Source organism: Mustela putorius, unplaced genomic scaffold (assembly GCF_011764305.1).
Source record: "Mustela putorius furo isolate JIRA1106 unplaced genomic scaffold, ASM1176430v1.1 tig00000592_pilon_pilon_pilon, whole genome shotgun sequence".
Lineage (NCBI taxonomy): Eukaryota > Metazoa > Chordata > Mammalia > Carnivora > Mustelidae > Mustela > Mustela putorius.
In genome coordinates, this window is record NW_025421426.1 from 4,306,567 (window position 1) to 4,324,246 (window position 17,680).

Here is a 17,680-nt window from a genome sequence, read left to right on the forward strand (position 1 = left end):
TTTTTTTTTTTTTTTTCCTTCCTTTCCCCCCACCACCAGGCATGTATGAGTTGTTCTGGTTCGTTTCTGCTCTAAACCTGAGAACTCTCATTTGGCCCTCAGGACCCTCCAGGTCCCAGAATCGAAGATGTATGTGCATCTGGTTACATCCATTCTGTCCCCGTGTTCTCAAGTACACAGATAATTGCTTGCTGCTTGGCATCTTTCTTTTTAAGCCAAAAAGTTCTGTTAGAGTAAATTTATTCTAGGGAACTTCTACTTGTGACCACAGGAGGCTTACCATACCGAGATTCCTCCATGACTGCCCATCCTAATCTGGTATGAGTCACTGGGCAGAGAGAGACACCATTTCCTCCAGAACGGACTGCTGAGAATCACATAGGACTTGGCACTTTATTCCAAGGGAAGATTGCATGGGAGGATGGTGGAAGAAATATCCACTAGGGAGAGACAAGGGCAAGATGAGGTTAGTGTCCTACTGGGAAGGTACCCTGTTGTCTTACCTTTGCAGTGTTTCTCTTTGCAAACCCAGTGGGAAGTACCAGAGTCAGGCTTGAGAACCTTGCAGATACGGATGCGACCCCATCAGTGAACCGGTTCTCCTGACCGCCGAGGACGCTGGGGATTCCGTTCTCGTGGCCTTTAACCTGATGTGAGCCCTGCTTGGCTACCTCCTCGGGAGGTGGGTTCCTCTCCTCCCTGCAAGGGTTGTCCGTCCTTTGGCCTCAACTCATCTAAATTTGGAGTGAGGTGGGCATTGCATTTTCTCTGAAAGCAAGATTAACCCAGCTCTTAGATAATGGAAATGGAAGGATAAACCCTAATCACGCTGGGAAGTACTTACTTGGCTGAGAGGGGAAAGCAGGCTCCCTGCTGAGCAGAGAGCCCAATGCGGGCCTTGATCCCAGGACCCTGAGATCATGACCAGAGCAGAAGGCAGTGGCTTAACCCACTGAGCCACCCAGGCGCCCCTCGTAAACAGTCTTGCTCATCATTGAGGGATAGTGTTCCTCCTGGCCAGTTGACCTCGGAGAGCTTCCTATCGCAGGGATCGATGGGGCGAGGGTGGACGGTCCGAAGACGGACCCATGGGGCAACGTGGGTTGGCATTGGTTTGCGTAAGTGTGCATTTCGTCTGTATGTGTGTTTTCTCCGCCCTGAGGTTGAAGCTACTTCTCCAGGTTGGGATGTGAGCACGCCACGTAGAGTCTCGCTCGTTTCTGTTGAAGGAGCCAGTGTGTAAGCAGTGCAGGTGTCCCGAGACTTGGTCATTTCAGACCTGCCTACCTCTTGGTATTTCTGGGTTCCTTGTAGTCAGACTCTGTTGTTGAAACCTGATGGGAGATTGAAGGAAATGGCCGCTTACCCACTTGAAACTGTCACTTGTATCTCAGTGAGACTGGAGGGGGGGTGGGAATATACTCCGTATTTCCCCCGACCCTCTGCCTTCAGTTGGCACCCCTAGAACCTGTCAGAAAAGCGTTCTGGGAAAGGAACTGGTGCTTTGTTGTAGTCGTGTTTGTAGAGAGGGTCTGGGGAAGGTTAGAGGAAGCCCCTTGCTCCAGGTGGAGATGGTGCCTTGTTTGATGGGCCCACCTGGCCTGTCAGCTGTGCAGCAGGGGAGGGCGGTCGGGAAGGAAGGTGGCGGTTCCCCTCTCCGTGTCTGGGAGCACTGGGTTGAGCCAGGTGACCTCTGAAAGTATGGAAATGCCTGCATGTTTACAGGAAGCCCTTCAGTGGTTTCAAAGGCAACTGTCACAGCTGCAAGACCTGCTTACAGTGCTGTAGGTGGCTTGAGCCCCAACTGGGAAGTTAATGCCGGTCCACATCCCATAGAACATCAGGAAACAAAGTCAGGGGTTAGGTGACATGGGTACACATCTGGTCGGCAAAGGATGGGTTCAGGAGATCACGACCTTGGATATCTCATCTGCGAAATGGGGAGAATATATTTGATTTCTAGGATTATGGCGAGAGCATGAAAACTACCTGGAACGCAGGGGGTGTTCGGGATGGCAGTCCCCCCTTGTTCTCCTGTTGGGCTCAGAAAGTCCACCCTATCCTTAGGGAGATTGGGCCCAACCCCGGGGGCAGGTGGATCTGGATTCAGTGTGTTGAGGCCCAAGGAGGAGGTCACCTGGGTCAGGAGGTGCCCAGCAGTGGGCACCTCCTTTATCTTGAAGATGACGGTTACGTAGCTCCTTGCATGTGTGCGATGGTGTATTTCCATCATTCCCGGATGGATTGCTTTCGAAGCATAAGGTGCAAGGGGAAATAGAGGCGGAGTCAGGGTAATTTTTTTTTTTTAAGATTTTTTTTTTTATTTGACAGAGATCACAAGTAGGCAGAGAGAGAGGAAAGGATGCAGGCTCCCTGCTGAGCGGAGAGCCCGATGCGGGGCTCCATGCCAGGACCCTGGGATCATGACCTGAGCAGAAGGCTGAGGCTATAACCCACTGAGCCACCCTGGCGCCCAAAGTTGGGATAATTTTTAAGGTGGGTTTTCACATAGCAACTGAGTTTCAACAGGGTTCATCCCGTTCATGGGTTCCTGTGTGTGTGTGTGTGTGTGTAACCTTCCCCCCTGCTGCTGTTGACCCAACCCAAGATCTCCCGATGCCCGTGGTCGGAAGTGAAGGTGGCAGGACACTGCTCTCTCTTAGACCCTCATCCCTTGGTGTGGCAGAAGTTCATTCTGGGTCTGTCAAAAAGCTGTATTTCGGCTAAGCCTGTGTTTCTAACCCTGGGATCACGACCTCAGCAGAAGACAGATGCCCCCAAAGGTATTCATTGAAAGAAGGCACTTTTTTCTGTGGAGAAAGCCGAAGGTCTTTGTAGAGCCTTGATCCTACCAGTTCCTCAGTTCTGCTCTCTCTTAACAAACAAAATCATGAAGCGTTTAAATAAGGAATGCCAATTTCTCTCTTAAGATTTTATTTGCGATAGGGGGTGCCTGGGTGGCTCAGTGGGTTAAAGCCTCTGCCTTCGGCTCAGGTCATGATCTCAGGGTCCTGGGATCAAGCCCCACATCGGGCTCTCTGCTCCAAGGGGAGTCTGCTTCCTCCTCTCTCTGTCTGCCTCTCTTCCTACTCCTTGTGATCTCTGTCACATAAATAAATAAAAACTTAAAAAAAAATTTTATTTGCGATAGAGCTGGCACGTGCAAGAGTGCACACGGGTTGTGGGGGAGAGGGAGGGAGAGAAGCAGGCTCCCCGTTTGAGCTGAAGGCAGACGCTTAACTGACTGAGCCACCCAAGTGCCCCAGGAATACCCATTCCTTTTTGAAAAAAGAAATTGACTGTTTATTGCTTTTGCCTAACAAATACATCTCTTTGGCCATCTATTTTATTTGAAGTCACAGGCAGTACATTATTCATAAATGGCAGAGAATGTCCTTTATCTTCCAGAAGGATCTAAAAGTAAATGAGTCTTGAAGGATGTCTACATGCAGAAGTGGATTTCCTCAGGAAAGCTGGGAAAAAGTTTGGTTAGAAAATTAAAGTACGGGGCGCCTGGGTGGCTCAGTGGGTTAAGTCGCTGCCTTCAGCTCAGGTCATGATCTCAGGGTCCTGGGATCGAGTCCCGCATCGGGCTCTCTGCTCAGCAGGGAGCCTGCTTCCTCCTCTCTCTCTCTGCCTGCCTGTCTGCCTACTTGTAATCTCTCTCTGTCAAATAAATAAATAAAATCTTTAAAAAAAAAAAGAAAATTAAAGTACGTTTTGCTGTAAAATATAACTGGCAAAGTGGCATGACCCCAAATATGAATTATGATTGTACTGAATTTGTGTGTGTGTGTGTGTGTATTATATATATATATATATATAATTTTTTTTTTTTAAGATTCCCAGGCACCCCAGAATTTGTATTTTTTAAATTGAGGTATATGTCACATTTATTAGTGACAGGTATGACATAATGATTCAGCGGTTGTGAAATGGCCACAGAGATTACGAATGCCCTTTTTTTTTTTTTTTAAATGTTTTACTTCTTTATTTGACAGAGCACAAGCAGGGGGAGAGGCAGAGGGAGACGGAGAAGCAGGCTCCCTCAGAGAAGGGGAAGTCCAATATGGGACTGGAGCCTAGGACTCCAGGATGATGACCTGAGCAGAAGGCAGTGGCTTAAGCAACTGAGCCACACAGACACCCTAGGAACCCATTTATATTAAAAGGAAATGGGTTGGTTTTCAAAGCAATCAGTCTGATATGCCCAAAGAAGCCATTGTTTTTGGTCAGATATGGCTGTTGTGTATGGTTTTACGATCTTAGCACACATGAAAATCCAGACTTACGCCTAAAGGAAAAAATCTGGAACCATGGACACCTGGGTGGCTCAGTCGGTTGGGCATCTGTCTTTGGCCCAGATCATGATCCTGGGGTCCTGGGATGGAGTTCTGAGTTGGGCTCCCTGCTAAGCACAGAGCCTGGTTCTCCCTCAGCCTGCTGTTCTCTGCTTGGGCTCTTTGTCTCACGTGTTCTCTCTCTCTCAAAATTCAAAAAACAAAAAAAAAATTCTAGGTCTGTGTCATTTAGCTTTAACATGTTCCAGCTATTCCTGAATATCAAAAGAAATAAAGAGCTTTAGTTAAACTAGGCCAAAATCAGGGTAAGGAAGTAAATTTACCTCTCACAAGTGGGCTTTGAAATTGTGGTATTTAAGATAAGACCTTGCAAATATGTTCCGAAGAAGCCTCAAGCTCTGTGTTTTATTAAAGTCAAAAGTATATTTGGCAGCGCCTGGGTGGCTCAGTTGGTTAAGTGTCTGCATTTGGCTCAGGTCATGATCCCAGGATGCTGGGATCAAGTCCTAGGTTGGGCTCCCTGCTCTGCAGGGAGTCTGCTGCTCTCCCTGCTCATTCTCTCTCTTTCTCTCTCTCGCGTGTGTGCTCTCAAATAAAGTCTTTAAAAAAAAAAGTATATTTGAAAGTGACCCTTTTGGGAGAAGAAACATCCCAAATGGCCTCCAGAACTGTCCCCTCCCCTGTTCTTTCCACCCTCCAGGCTTTTGTTAACAACTTAACTATTTAAGGCAAAGAGTAAGTTGAAAGGAATAGGGGCATCCTAAAGACTGAGGCACCAAACAAAGATGAAGTTAATTTTATCCCCACTGGGTCACTGTGGGTCCTTAAAAGCCAAGAAGCCAGTGGCCCTCCGGGTCCACTGGTATGTGCTCTAGCTAGATCCGGTGTTGAAGACACTTGTTCCCTTTTCCTGTTTCCCATAAATCCGTTTGAGGGTTTTTGTTTCTGTTTTCTAACATGTGCTGATACTCTGATGGAAAAAATTATTTCTGCTAACTTCTCGAAACATCCTGAGGTAATTGACATGACAGAGACCAATAATACCTTCCTCTTCATTTTTCTCATCTGGCAAAGACCCCAGAGCAAAAAAGGGGACGCTCAAGGAATTTCAGATCACCCCGTTTTGGGATCATGCAGGGCAGTGAAATTAAGGGGGAAATCAGAGGGGTTCACTTGGGTGGCTAATGTTCTATTTTTATCGAGTAAGGAGGATTAGCAACTGTACAACAGATACCTTTCCCATCCACATGGCGTTTTGCGCTCTCAAAATGTTTACTTGTGGATTCGCTGTCTACTCTTATATAATATTTAAAAAAGGAAAATCATGGCTCCTACAAATAGAAAAGGACATGTGTCAAAGATTTCACGAACAGATTTACAGCTGATTCAAAAGAATCAACTCCGCCTCCACACCCCCCCCCCCACACACACCCCTGGGAAAGCAGGCAGTCAGGACCATGGAAGCAAACACAGGGCCGTGCTTGCATTCCCCTGGATAAAATTCATCTGCATTTCTATGGGCAAGAGTCACGTGTATTAACAGCAGTTTCTCAACAGTTGTGAAATAAGACAATGAAAGGCACAGGTTGCCTGGATAATATCTTCTAGAAGCCTGCAGTCCAGAACACCAGAGAGCAGGGATTGTGGGTGTCTGTTAACTGTATCTCCCCTGTACCCTGTACCCTGTACCCAGTACCCTGAACACTGTAGGTCCTCCGTGAAGATTACTTGAATGAATGACTGTTCTGTGGCATCTTCCCTAAACTCCCTATGTCTTTTTGGAGGTAAAAACGCCACTGTACAAACCAAATAGTATTACTAAGTCCTAGGTAGATACTGTTGCTTCTGGAAAGTTCTTAAGGAGTTATTTTTCAAAAGGGGGGGATCGGTGTCTGTCGGGGAAGGGGAATGATGAGATGTGGGTTGGACACAGCCTTGCTAGACATTTAAAAATTATTTCACCTCCCATTCTGGCCTGGTGGGTCTCAACCCTCCAGGACAATTTGCCCTCCGGGACATTTCACAATAACTGAAGACATCTGTGGTTGTCACAACTGGGAGGGGGGAGGGGAGCTGCTGCTGGCTTGCAGGGGAAAGCAACCAGGGTACTGCTAAATATCCTACAATGCACAGGAAAGCCCCCAGGATAAAGAACTCTTCAGCCCACATGTCAGTAGCACCCAGGTTGAGCAGCTCTGCTGTAGGGAACTCCTAGAGCCTTCACCCAGAATCATTCAGAGAGAAGATTCCAGGCACCCAAAGAACTTCACTTCTCCCTGCAGCTGGAGAGCACCCAAAAAGATTTGTAATAATTCTGAGTTCCCAAGGCGCCCGGGTGGCTCAGCTGGTTAAGTGTCCGTCTGACTCTTGACTTTGGCTCAGGGCATGACCTCAGGGTTGTGGGTTCGTGCCCCGTGTTCGGGGTCTGCGCTCAGCTGGGAGTCTACTTGAGAGTATCTCTCTCTCTCTCTGTCCCTACTCCACTCAAGTTTGCTCTCTGTCTAGCTCTAAAATAAATTTTTTTTAAAAATTGTATTTATTTGACAGAGAGAGTGCATGTAGGCAGAGAGGCAGGCAGAGGGGAAAGGGAGAAGCAGGCGCGAGCCTAACGCAGGGCTCCATCCACCCAAGCTGAAAGCAGAGGCTGAACCGACTGAACCACCCCGGTGCTCCATAAATAAATAAATCTTAAAAAAATAATAATTCTGAGTTCCCGGGACGCCTGGGTGGCTCAGTTGGTTAAGCAGCTGCCTTCGGCTCAGGTCATGATCCCAGCATCCTGGGATCGAGTCCCACATCGGGCTCCTTGCTCAGCAGGGAGCCTGCTTCTCCCTCTGCCTCTGCCTGCCACTCTGTCTGCCTGTGCTCGCTCTCTCTCCCTCTCTCTCTGATAAATAAATAAAATCTTTAAAAAAAAAAAAAAAATTCTGAGTTCCCATGTTCCCTGCCTCCATTTCATGTATGCTAGCACCCGTGACCTCTTGTCTACTTACTGCCAACATGCTATAAACAGCTTGGAGATCCATGTAAACAAGGCTTCCTGGTGGGCTGTACAGAGATCTCAAAATAGATTATGACCTCAGCCTACCATCTGTTGTTGAGGCTGGGTGGCCTCTACATACCTCACTGTCTTCTGGAAAGCAGAGACTGGAGTAGGTTGGCTTATCTGTTGAAGACCTTTCTGTTCCAGGTGTCAGTACCGGGAGCTTCCTGTACTCAGGGCCTGCTGGGCCGAGAGGGCTCCAAGGGTCACAAAGAGACTGCAAGCAGAACCCCGAGGTGTCCATTCCCAGGACCGCGGGGAGAAGGCAGGGCCAGGCCAGGAAGAGGGAAGTGGTGTCCTGCTGAGTGGGACCCCCGGCTGCCCTTCCCTCCAGTCACTGCCCTGTCCTAGCCCTGCTCTTCTGGCCCCCAGCACGGCTCTCAAAGGCCCCAGAGGCCTCTCTCTTGCCCCATGCATCTAGATCTCTGTCAAGATGAGATAAAAGCTTTTAAGTGCCTCTCTTCCTGAGGGATCGCCTTGCTGAAGTCTTTTGAGAAGTGTCTTTTCCAATGCTTATTTATAAAAGTGTACTGGAAAACAACAACAACAACAAAAAACTTGGGAAAACAGAAAAACAGTAAAAATCATCCCTCTTTTCACATGAAAATATTACCTCTGGAGAGAAAGAGGGGGCTCCCTTGGTCTTTTAAAAAATTGTTCATTTAGGTGCACCTGACTGACTCAGTTGGAAGAGCATGAGACTTCTTAATCTCCGGGTCGTGAGTTTGAGCCCCACGGTGGGGCCCCTGAGTGGCTCAGTGGGTTAAGCCTCTGCCTTGGGCTTGGGTCATGATCTCAGGGTCCTGGGGGCTCTCTGCGCAGGGGAGAGCCTGCTTCCACCCCCCCCCATCTGCCTTCTTTTCTGCTTACTTGTGATCTCTCTCACTGTCAAATAAATAAAATCTTTTAAAAAAAACTTGAAAAAGATACAATGAAAAATCATTATGTAAAAACATTGTAAAAGTCTACATGTTTACTAAAGAAAAAAATAGAGTAGATTAAAAATAAGGAAACTTAAGATCCGTGTACCAGCCTCACGCAAGATGTTAACAAGGGAACTGCTGAGTTTGGGTTGGGGGCGACATGGAGTAGATAGGTATGCGGCTGGGGGGTGAGCTCTTGCTCCTATCTGCTCAGATTTTGTATAAATCCCAAACCCCCCAAAATAGTCTATAAATTAAACCATATTTTAAATATCTATCTAGAATCTTCCTGTCCAGAGAGGACCAATGGATAAGTACTATGATGCTTGTTCTTTAATTAGGGAAACATAAGGATATTCCCAACAGTAGGAGGAGAAGGAAATGTAATCGCTTCCCTTCCTCGAGTGTGACCCTGCACATGCATTGCGCTAAGGCCTTCCCGTTCCCATGACTGCACTGAACTCGTCCAACTCTGTAATAACGAGCCTTACAGAGTGCTTCCTCTGCATAGCCACTCTTGCAATTGTTTTCTGTTTACGATGAACTCACTTAAATCTTCCAACAATCCTGTAAGGCTGGCACCATCCACACTTTATTCATGAAGCCACTGAGGTCTGGCCGTTTGTAAGTTGTCCGGGAGAGTGATACAGGATAGCAGGGCCATGGTTCTACTCCAGCTTTCAGAAAAAGCACAGTCTGACGGCGGTGGCCGCGGATGGATTCCACAAGGGCGCGCGGGGAGCTTGGAACTATCTGGAAATGGGGACTGGGAGGTGGCTGGAAGTGTGGTAACTTCCTCCTGCCTGTGAGAGCCTGAAAAGCCAGGCCCTGGAGCCCAGCCTGGTTCCTTCCTAAGCTCATTGCTTTGTGCAGGTCACTCTGACCGGCTCTGTCCCCACCTGTAAAATGGGGTTGATAGCGCCCTAGCCGGCGGAGCTGGCGGAGGATTAAATATGGAACCCCGTGCACGTTTTAGGTGCGTGAGGAAAAACCAAAGCTCGCCTGGGCAGGGCCCCCGATGTGTGGGGTCACAATCTCTGGTCTTTTCTGTTGGCCTGTGTGGGAGTGGAGTGGAGAGGAGGGTCTGCGGTTTGCCACTGAGGTGAGGTGGGTGGAGCTTAAGGGGCTCCTCCAGGGGAGCAGGTAGGAGAGGGTGGGGAGGCCCTACCTTCAGGCCACAGTCAGTAAACACATCCAGGTGTTCACGTTTCCTCCACGCAGTGAGCACTGAGTGCTGACTGTGTGCCTGGCCCCTGTGCTCAGCACCACCTCTCAGCAGAGGCAGGGGAGAAAGCTGAGCAAACCTAGCTCTGTTAGCCAGACAGTGCTCTTTTCCCTTGGAAGGCACAATGGCCCATTCTAACCGCCTGCTTCTTCTTCTTCTTCTTCTTTTTTTTTTTTTTTTTAAGATTTTATTTATTTATTTGACAGAGATCACAAGCAGGCAGAGAGGCAGGCAGAGAGAGAGAGGAGGAAGCAGGCTCCCCGCTGAGCAGAGAGCCCGATGCTGTGCTCCATCCCAGGGCCCCGAGATCATGATCTGAACCGAAGGCAGCGGCTTAACCACTTAACCACTGAGCCACCCAGCCCCCCCCCCCCTTCTTTTCATGAGGAACTTCACAGTGACATGACATAAGTCACACTTCTGGGTTTGGGATTGGCCTTCCTTTAGGCAGCGTCCTAGACACACATACCTGGTGGCTCCTAGCACACATACTAAAAGGCACGACGCATACGCCGTGTGAAATATATTAGGTGTAATTAACTTAGAACTTAGCTTTAGTTACAGGAAGCTAGTTTACAGGGTTTGACATTTTGAGGCTCCTCAATTACACATAGGTTTTCAATACCACCCCCTTCTGACTTTACTTCTGGCACCAGGACTCATTTTCTTCCTGTTCTCAAAGCTTTAACAGGCCCTTGAAAGTTCATGGACCCTACAGACGGTGTGGGAGTGTGTGAACACCCAGGTGCGGATGTGGGTCTGGGTGGAGGGGTCAGGTGTGCGTGTGTGTGAGAGTCTCAGCATGCTTGAATGTGTGTGAGGGCCTGGGAGGGCAGGTGTAAGCCCCAGAGGCAGCTGAGGGAGGGAGTGTGACAATGAGTGTGTGCATGTGTGTGATTGCAAATCCCAGAGATCCAGGCTGGAGAGTGAGGGTGTGTGAGGGGGACTGAAAGTGGAGTGAGGTAGGGTGTGCGATTGTGATCCTGGACCACCCAAGTACGAGGGCTAAGATTCAGGATGGGGACAGGAGGGGGACCAATGCGGGGTGAGTGTGGTAGGGTGTACAGGTGTGTGATCATGGATGTCGGGGTGAGGTGATGGCGTGTGTGCGTGTGTGTGCGCGCGTGTGATCTTGGATGTCGGGGGGTGAGGTGGCAGGGTGCGCATGTGGTTGTGAAAGGGGACGACCACAGGGAACCAAGCGGGTGAGAATGAGTGCGTGTCTGCAGGGCTGGAGTGTGGCAGTGCATGTTGGTGCCAGCGTGACCGCGAGAGGAAATGCCCCCGGTGGGACCGGGGAGTGCGACCGGTGTGTGCATCTGCGGGAGAGCGGCGGATGGGGTTGGGGGGGCGGCCGGCGGGCGCGCGCGCGCACGGCGAGGCGTGGGCGGGGGGCGCGTGGCCGGGGGGGCGCGTGGCCGGGTGGGCGCGCGGCGCGGGCGGGGGGCGGGGACACTGCGGCGGCGGCGGCGCGGACACAGCCTGCCGCCCCCCGTGGCAGGCGCGGCGCGGGGCGAGCGGGCGCAGCGCGGAGCTCGGGCCCATGGTGCGCCCGTGTCCGTCGGTCGGGCCGCGCGGGCGGCTCCGCGCGTGGCCCGGCGCTCGCGAGCTCGCCCCCTCGCTGCGGGCCCGGCCCGCCCGCTGCCGCCGCCTCCTCCCCCGGGGCGGCGCGGCGCCGGCGGGCGGCGGCGCGGAGGCCGGACCGGGCGGCGGCCCAGGCGGCGCTGGGGGCGCGGCGGCCAAGGCGGGCGGCGCGGGCGACATGACGGACAACATCCCGCTGCAGCCGGTGCGCCAGAAGAAGCGGATGGACAGCAGGCCCCGCGCCGGGTGAGCGGGGCCCGGGGACGGCGGCCGCCTTTGTCCGCGCGGGCCGGGGTTGGGCGCCGGGGCGGCCTGGCCGGGCCTGACAGGTTGGCCGCGCCGCACCCGGCGCCATGAGCCGGCGGCTGGCCGGGGAGGCGGGCGGGTCATCCCCGCTGCAGCTCGGGCCGGGGCCCCGTGGGCGATCCGGTCCCTTCTGGGCCCGAGCGCGCGGCTGCCTTGCACTCCTGCCCACCTTCCTTTAGAAACCCCGAGAAGCCAGACCCGCCCCGGCGCTGTGTACCGCGCGCGGAATTAAGACCAGCCGTGCCTTTTCACCCCTTTATTGTTTCCTGATTACTTCTTGTCGTTGTGATTACGATCTGGTCCACATCAAACCTTGCTCCGCGCCTGGGAACGGCCTTCGGGAGCCGGGATATGCTGAGCTTACTGGTGGGGCGAGGCTCGGCCTCCTCCGCAGACCCGCCGCGGGGTCCCCCATCAGCGCCTCCGGGTCCCAGCCTCCGCACGCCGCCTTGCCTTCCCGGCCTGGGTGGATCTGAAACCCGCAGCCGCAGGAGGCTGGGCGGGGCTCCTCCTGGTTCACGGGAGGACCTCCCGCTCCCCACTATTTGAGGGAAGGAGCCCTCCTGGCAGAGGTGGGGGTTACCACCTGCTGTGCGTCCCCCGCATTGGCCGACCCCAGGGCCGCCTAGGCGTGTGTTTCCTTCTCCTCGAGAGAGGACGGGTAGGCATTTTGCGCCCTGCCGTCTTTCCGTTCGGAGGATGGCAGTGACCTGTTGAGATGTGAGGGACTTCTGCCTGCGACGGACTTACCTGGGGGTAAGGATTGATTGGGGGAGGGGGGGAGAGATGGTTAAAATAAATGCACATTCCCTGGCCTTGGCCAGGCCCGCCAATCAAGAGTTCTTGGGGGTGGGGTGGGGGTGGAACCTGGAAATGTGCTTTTTCCCAGGCTGCCCAGGTGAGGTTGACGTCCCCTGACGGCTGAGGCCGGGAGCTGGGCGGGGCTGCGGCCTTGGACCCGCCCTTTCCCTTAACATCCTGCGCTCTCAGGCCATTTCCTTGTGGCGGCTGCTGACTGCGGCGTCAGTTGCTTGGTGCAGGAGGCGGGGAGGGTGCGCCCTTAGGGTTGCTTGCTTCCATCAGGTGTCCGTGGAATTAAAAAAAAAAAAAAAAAAGAGTGACGCTAGCTGCCATTTTGTGGGGTCTTTGTCCCCGTCTTCCTTGAGTTTTGCGCTGGCCCCTGCTGATGTCGAACAGAGGGGAAAGGAGCTCAGTGAGGTGAAGGACTGCGGGGGAGATGCTGCGAAATGGAGACTGCGCTCAGGGTCTCTCCGCCCGAAGACAGCCCTCCATCCCTGCTTTCACTGTTTCTGCATCTTTTAATCCTGACTACTCAAGGCTGAACAATGATGATTAACTTGAGCTCTGTGCCTGGATAGTGTCCGCGTGTGAGATACACCCTCGGCAAATACTTCAATGGATTTGTGTTATCAGTGGACTCAAGTCCTCTCGTTACAATTCGCGTTTAAAAACAATTATGAGCTGCCTACTTGGTGCAGGGGCGGTGCCAGGGGGACGGGAATGCAAAGATTAATTAAATAAGCCTTGTCGACGGCGCCTGGGTGGCCCAGCGGGTTGGGCGTCTGTCATTGGCTGGGGTCATGATCTCCAGGACCAGGGATTGAGCCTGGCGTGGGGCTTCCTGCTCTCCGGGGAGTTTGCTTCTCTCTCTCTCTCTCTCTCTCTCCCCCTTCCTCTCTCCCTGTCTCCTTCCCTCACCCGCTCCTCCTCACCGCTCTTTCTGTCTCTCTCTCAAATAAATAAATGAAATCTTTAACACACACACACACACACACACACCCCAAAAACCAAAACACACACAAAAAACCCAAGCCCTTTCGAACTCGCACAGGCCTCCTGACGCTGGCTGTGCATTGAAATCACCTGGGAACCTTAACAACTACCATCTCTGCCCCAGTGTTAAACCTTTGAAATAATCTGGGGTGGGACCTGGGTATCTTTTATTTTTTAAAGCCCCCGGTATGATTTTTCTGTGCTGTGGTAGTTGAGAACCCCTGATTCAGTGCATGAGAGAGAAATGCAAGTAATTATTTAAAAGTGATGATTACCAGGATAGAGATGTACTGTTAATATGGGGGTCAGAGGGAGTGGTGCAGATAGTTAACAAAATTTGTTTGGTGTTGGAGTGGAGGAACACACTCCCTTTTAGAATTTGCCACTTTGGAACTAATTTATTTCCTAAACAGTGACTCTGATTGAGATTCAGATCCTCTATCAGGAGAGCCTGGCATATGTGTATATTTTTTCATATTTAATTTGCATTTTTAGGAGTAGCCACATCAAGGGGGGAATCTGGGTGTTTGGAAACACTTTGGAAGCAGAGGGTGCGAAGCTCCCTGAAATATAATGAGGGGGAAGTTAAAGGAAGAAGAAACTAATACAGATGTTCCTGGACTTTTTTTCTTTTAAGAATTTTGTCTGTTTATTAGGGAGAGAGGCACAGGCAGGGGGAATGGCAGGCAGAGGAAGAAGCAGGCTCCCAGCTGAGCAAGGAGCCCTGTGCGGTGCGCAAGATGTTTCTGGACTTTGGATGGGGTTACATCCCGATAAACCTGTTGTAAGTTGAAAATATCTGAAGTTGAAAGTGCATTTACTACACTTAACTTAAGGAACATCATAGTTTAGCCTGCCCCTCCTTAAGCATGCTCAGAACACTTAAGTTAGCCTACCATTGCGGAAATCATGTCACATAAAGCCTGTTTGATAACAAAGTGCTGCATATTTCACATAATGTATCAAATATTGTATTGGAAGTGACAGAATGGTTGTATGGGAATGAGGTGGTTGTCAGTGCCTCAGTTCTTACCCCTGTTGCTAGCAGGGGCTCATTGCTGCCCAGCATCACAACAGAGGATCGCATCACCAGGAAATGATTACAATTCAAAATTTGATATCAAATGCATATAGATTTTGCACTATAGTAAAGTTGAAAAATCCGAATTCGGATTGTCGTGAATAAGGGACTTTCTGTTTGTGGTTGGTCAGGCTCTCTGAGTTCTTAAGATAAGTAGCCTTTTTTTTTTAAAGAAGATTTTATTTATTTGAGAGAGAGAATGAGAGGGCACACATGCTTTCTCTCTCTCTCGCCCTTGTGTGCTCGTACAAGCAAGCACAAGCGGTGTGGGGAAGGGCAGAGGGAGAGGGAGATATAGGCTCCCCGCTGAGCAGGGAGCCCTATGGGGGCTCCATCCCAGGACACCGAGATCATGACCTGAGCCAAGGGCAGACGGTTAACCAACTGAGCCACCCGGGCGCCCCAGTAGCTCTGTTTTAATCCTTGTAATGACTGTATGGGTTTTGGGAGCTTGTTTCCTCATTTATAGACAAGGAAAGTTAAGATTCGGTCATGTTAAATCATTTGTGTGAGGTCACAGAGATAGCCAGTGTAGGGGGTGGATTTGAACCCCGTCGACTCATTTCATCTAAATGGCTCTAAGCTGTAGGATGGTTGGGGGTTTTATGGTTAAACCAAAAACGTAGGTGCTGTGAGTCCCAGGAGACAGAGGGTAATTAACGCTGGGTCACTCAGTGTATGTTACCAGGACACGTAGTTTATTCGCTGAAGGAATCCTGTGGCTCCGATGTTCTTTCTCTCTCTCGATTACGTTTCCACATCCTGATGCTGGGAAACTTTTCCCAATGGCTCAGGTAGGAAACATGGCGTTTCTGGAAACCATTCTCTGACTTCACGAGCTTTGTGGCTCCTTGAATGGAGTTCCCTTCTTGGTGAAGGACCAGACATTGGTTGCGAGGAGTGTGGATTCCAGAGTTGAGGAGGTTGGTTCAAGTCCTGGCTCCATCTCTGACTAGCTATTTGACTTTGGGAAAATTATTTCACTTCTCTGGGTCTCAGTTTTTCCATCTGTAAAGTGGGACGAACAAGAATTCTGGCTACCTCAGAGGGTCGTTTTAGAGGCTTCATCCATGTACGGTTTAGAACAGTGAGCGCTCAGTACATCTTAGTATTTGCTGGGGCGAATGGGGATAAACAGGCCTCTGCATGAGGTTTGCTCCTGGGAGCGTTCCGGAAGCCTGCGTTGAGAGAAAGGGGCCTTCGATAGTGGGACATTAAAAATACCATGGATCTCATGACTCTGTTCTGATCAAAGCTGCGAAAATGATTATCTTCTTTCAGCTACTCCAGCCAGGTATGTGGAGGTGCTGGTGGGATATTGTCGGGCAAGGAGCTTGTGCTCGGCCAAACTAAGACTTCGTGGCCATATTGGATGAGGATGCTTTGATTTTTGATGTATTTGGACTAGGAAGTTCCAGACAATGAATTGGGTTTAGGAAGAGTGATTAGGTTCATATTCTACTAAATATATATATATATATATTTTTTAAGATTTTGTTTATTTATTTGACAGAGATCACAAGTAGGCAGAGACGCAGGCAGAGAGAGAGGAGGAAGCCGACTCCCTGCTGAGCAGAAAGCCCAATGTGGGGCTCCATCCCAGGACCCTGGGATCATGACCTGAGCTGAAGGCAGAGGCTTTAACCCACTGAGCCACCCAGGCGCCCCCTACTAAAATTTTTTATTTTTTTAGCACTCTCTTTTTTAAACATTTTTTTTTTTTAAAGATTTTATTTATTTATTTGTCAGAGAGAGAGAGAGAGCGAGAGCGAGCACAGGCAGACAGAGTGGAAGGCAGAGTCAGAGGGAGAAGCAGGCTCCCTGCGGAGCAAGGAGCCCGATGTGGGACTCGATCCCAGGACGCCGGGATCATGACCTGAGCTGAAGGCAGCCGTTTGTTTAACCAACTGAGCCACCCAGGCGTCCCCCCCTACTAAATTTTTTTAAACAATTTTATTGAGGCATAATTTACATAAAAAAATACTTATGTTGTAAATGTACAGTTAGTTGATTTTTTTTTTTTTACTTTAAAAGATTTTATTTATTAGAGTGAGTGCAAGCATGAACAAGGAGAGAGAGAGAGAGAGGCAGAGAGCCGGAAGCGGGGCTGGATCCCAGGACCCTCGATCCCAGGACCCTGAGATCAAGGCAGAACTCATGATTAACTTAACTGACTGACCCACCCAGGTGCCTCACAATTCAATTCTCTGTGTTGTGAGTTCAAGCCCCACATTGGGTGTAGAGATTTCTTAAAAATGTAAAAATAATAAAAGTAAAGTTACAGAGTTGGTGCAGCTATCATCACGTCTGGTTTTCAAACACTTCCGTCCTCATGCGCATTTGCACTTGGTCCCACTGATGTTTCTATTTCCATAGGTTTGCATTTTTTGGAAATTTCATGTAAATGAAATCATGTAATATGTCATCTTTGTGTCTGGTTTCTTTCAGCACAGTGGTTTCAAAGTGCCTTTTTATTGCTTAATAGGGTATATAATATACCCTATAATATATATTATATAGGGTATATAACCTATATCATATAATAGGGTATATTATATATGGGTATATTACTTTTTTTTAAACTAAGATGGGCATTTGGATTATTTCTGGTTTTTGCATATTATAACTAATACCATAAAGAACATTCAAGTCTCTTAGTCTCTTTGTGGACAAAGGCTTTCATTTCTCCTGTCTACCCTGAGTTTTAGAGAGGCAGTGTGTCAGTGTTTCTGTGTCCTCCATGACGGGATGGTTCTGCCGCCTCTTTTACCATTAATTTGGTCCTGGACCTCCTTCCCTTTAGAAGTCTGGGTGGAGCTCACCCATACCTATGGCCTCAGTGGCCACCCTACCAGAGAACCAAGTCGTCTGTCCGCCTCCTGGCTCCTGCCCTCAGCCTGCTCGAAAGCAAACTCACGGTCTGGCCCCCACCATAAGCCTGGTCTTCCCAAGCTCCCAGAGCCGGTGCCGTCTCCTCAGGGGCACAATCTGGAAACCCAGGCAGCATCCCAGATGCCGCCTTTGCCCTCATCTTCCCTGGCTCATCCTTTACCAACGCCTCCCACGTTCCCCCTCCCTCCCCCACTCCAAACTGCCTGGCACATGGCAGTCTGCACACCGGTCCCTCAAGGCCACCATCACCATCATCACTTACCTCCCTGCATCCGAGGTGTCCGCTGGCCAGTGAGGGGTCCACCCTGCAGCCAGAGCAGAGGTGGCCAGATGCTCTGATCATGAAAGCGTTTTGCTCGAAGCCCTCTTGTAGCTTTCCATTTCTTTTTTTTTTTTTTTTTTAAGATTTTATTTATTTATTTGACAGAGAGAAATTACAAGTACACTGAGAGGCAGGCAGAGAGAGAGAGAAGGAAGCAGGCTCCCTGCTGAGCAGAGAGCCCGATGCGGGACTCGATCCCAGGACCCTGA

General features: G+C 50.2%; 1 protein-coding gene across 3 annotated transcripts in view; it reads left to right on the plus strand.

The window, feature by feature from the left end:
• Nucleotides 1–10,688: 10,688 nt before the first annotated feature.
• The window catches only part of ATP9A (ATPase phospholipid transporting 9A (putative)), a 132,488-nt gene continuing 125,496 nt past the window's right edge, over nt 10,689–17,680 (plus strand). Inside the window, exon 1 of one of the 3 annotated variants that reach the window (XM_004746183.3) lies at nt 10,689–10,801. In XM_004746183.3, coding sequence (XP_004746240.1) covers nt 10,704–10,801 — 98 coding nt within the window. In that variant the 5' untranslated portion in view covers nt 10,689–10,703. Of the gene's footprint in view, nt 10,802–11,192; nt 11,323–17,680 lie in introns of those variants that run through there. The other 2 variants (XM_045082076.1, XM_045082077.1) reach the window with 2 other exon arrangements.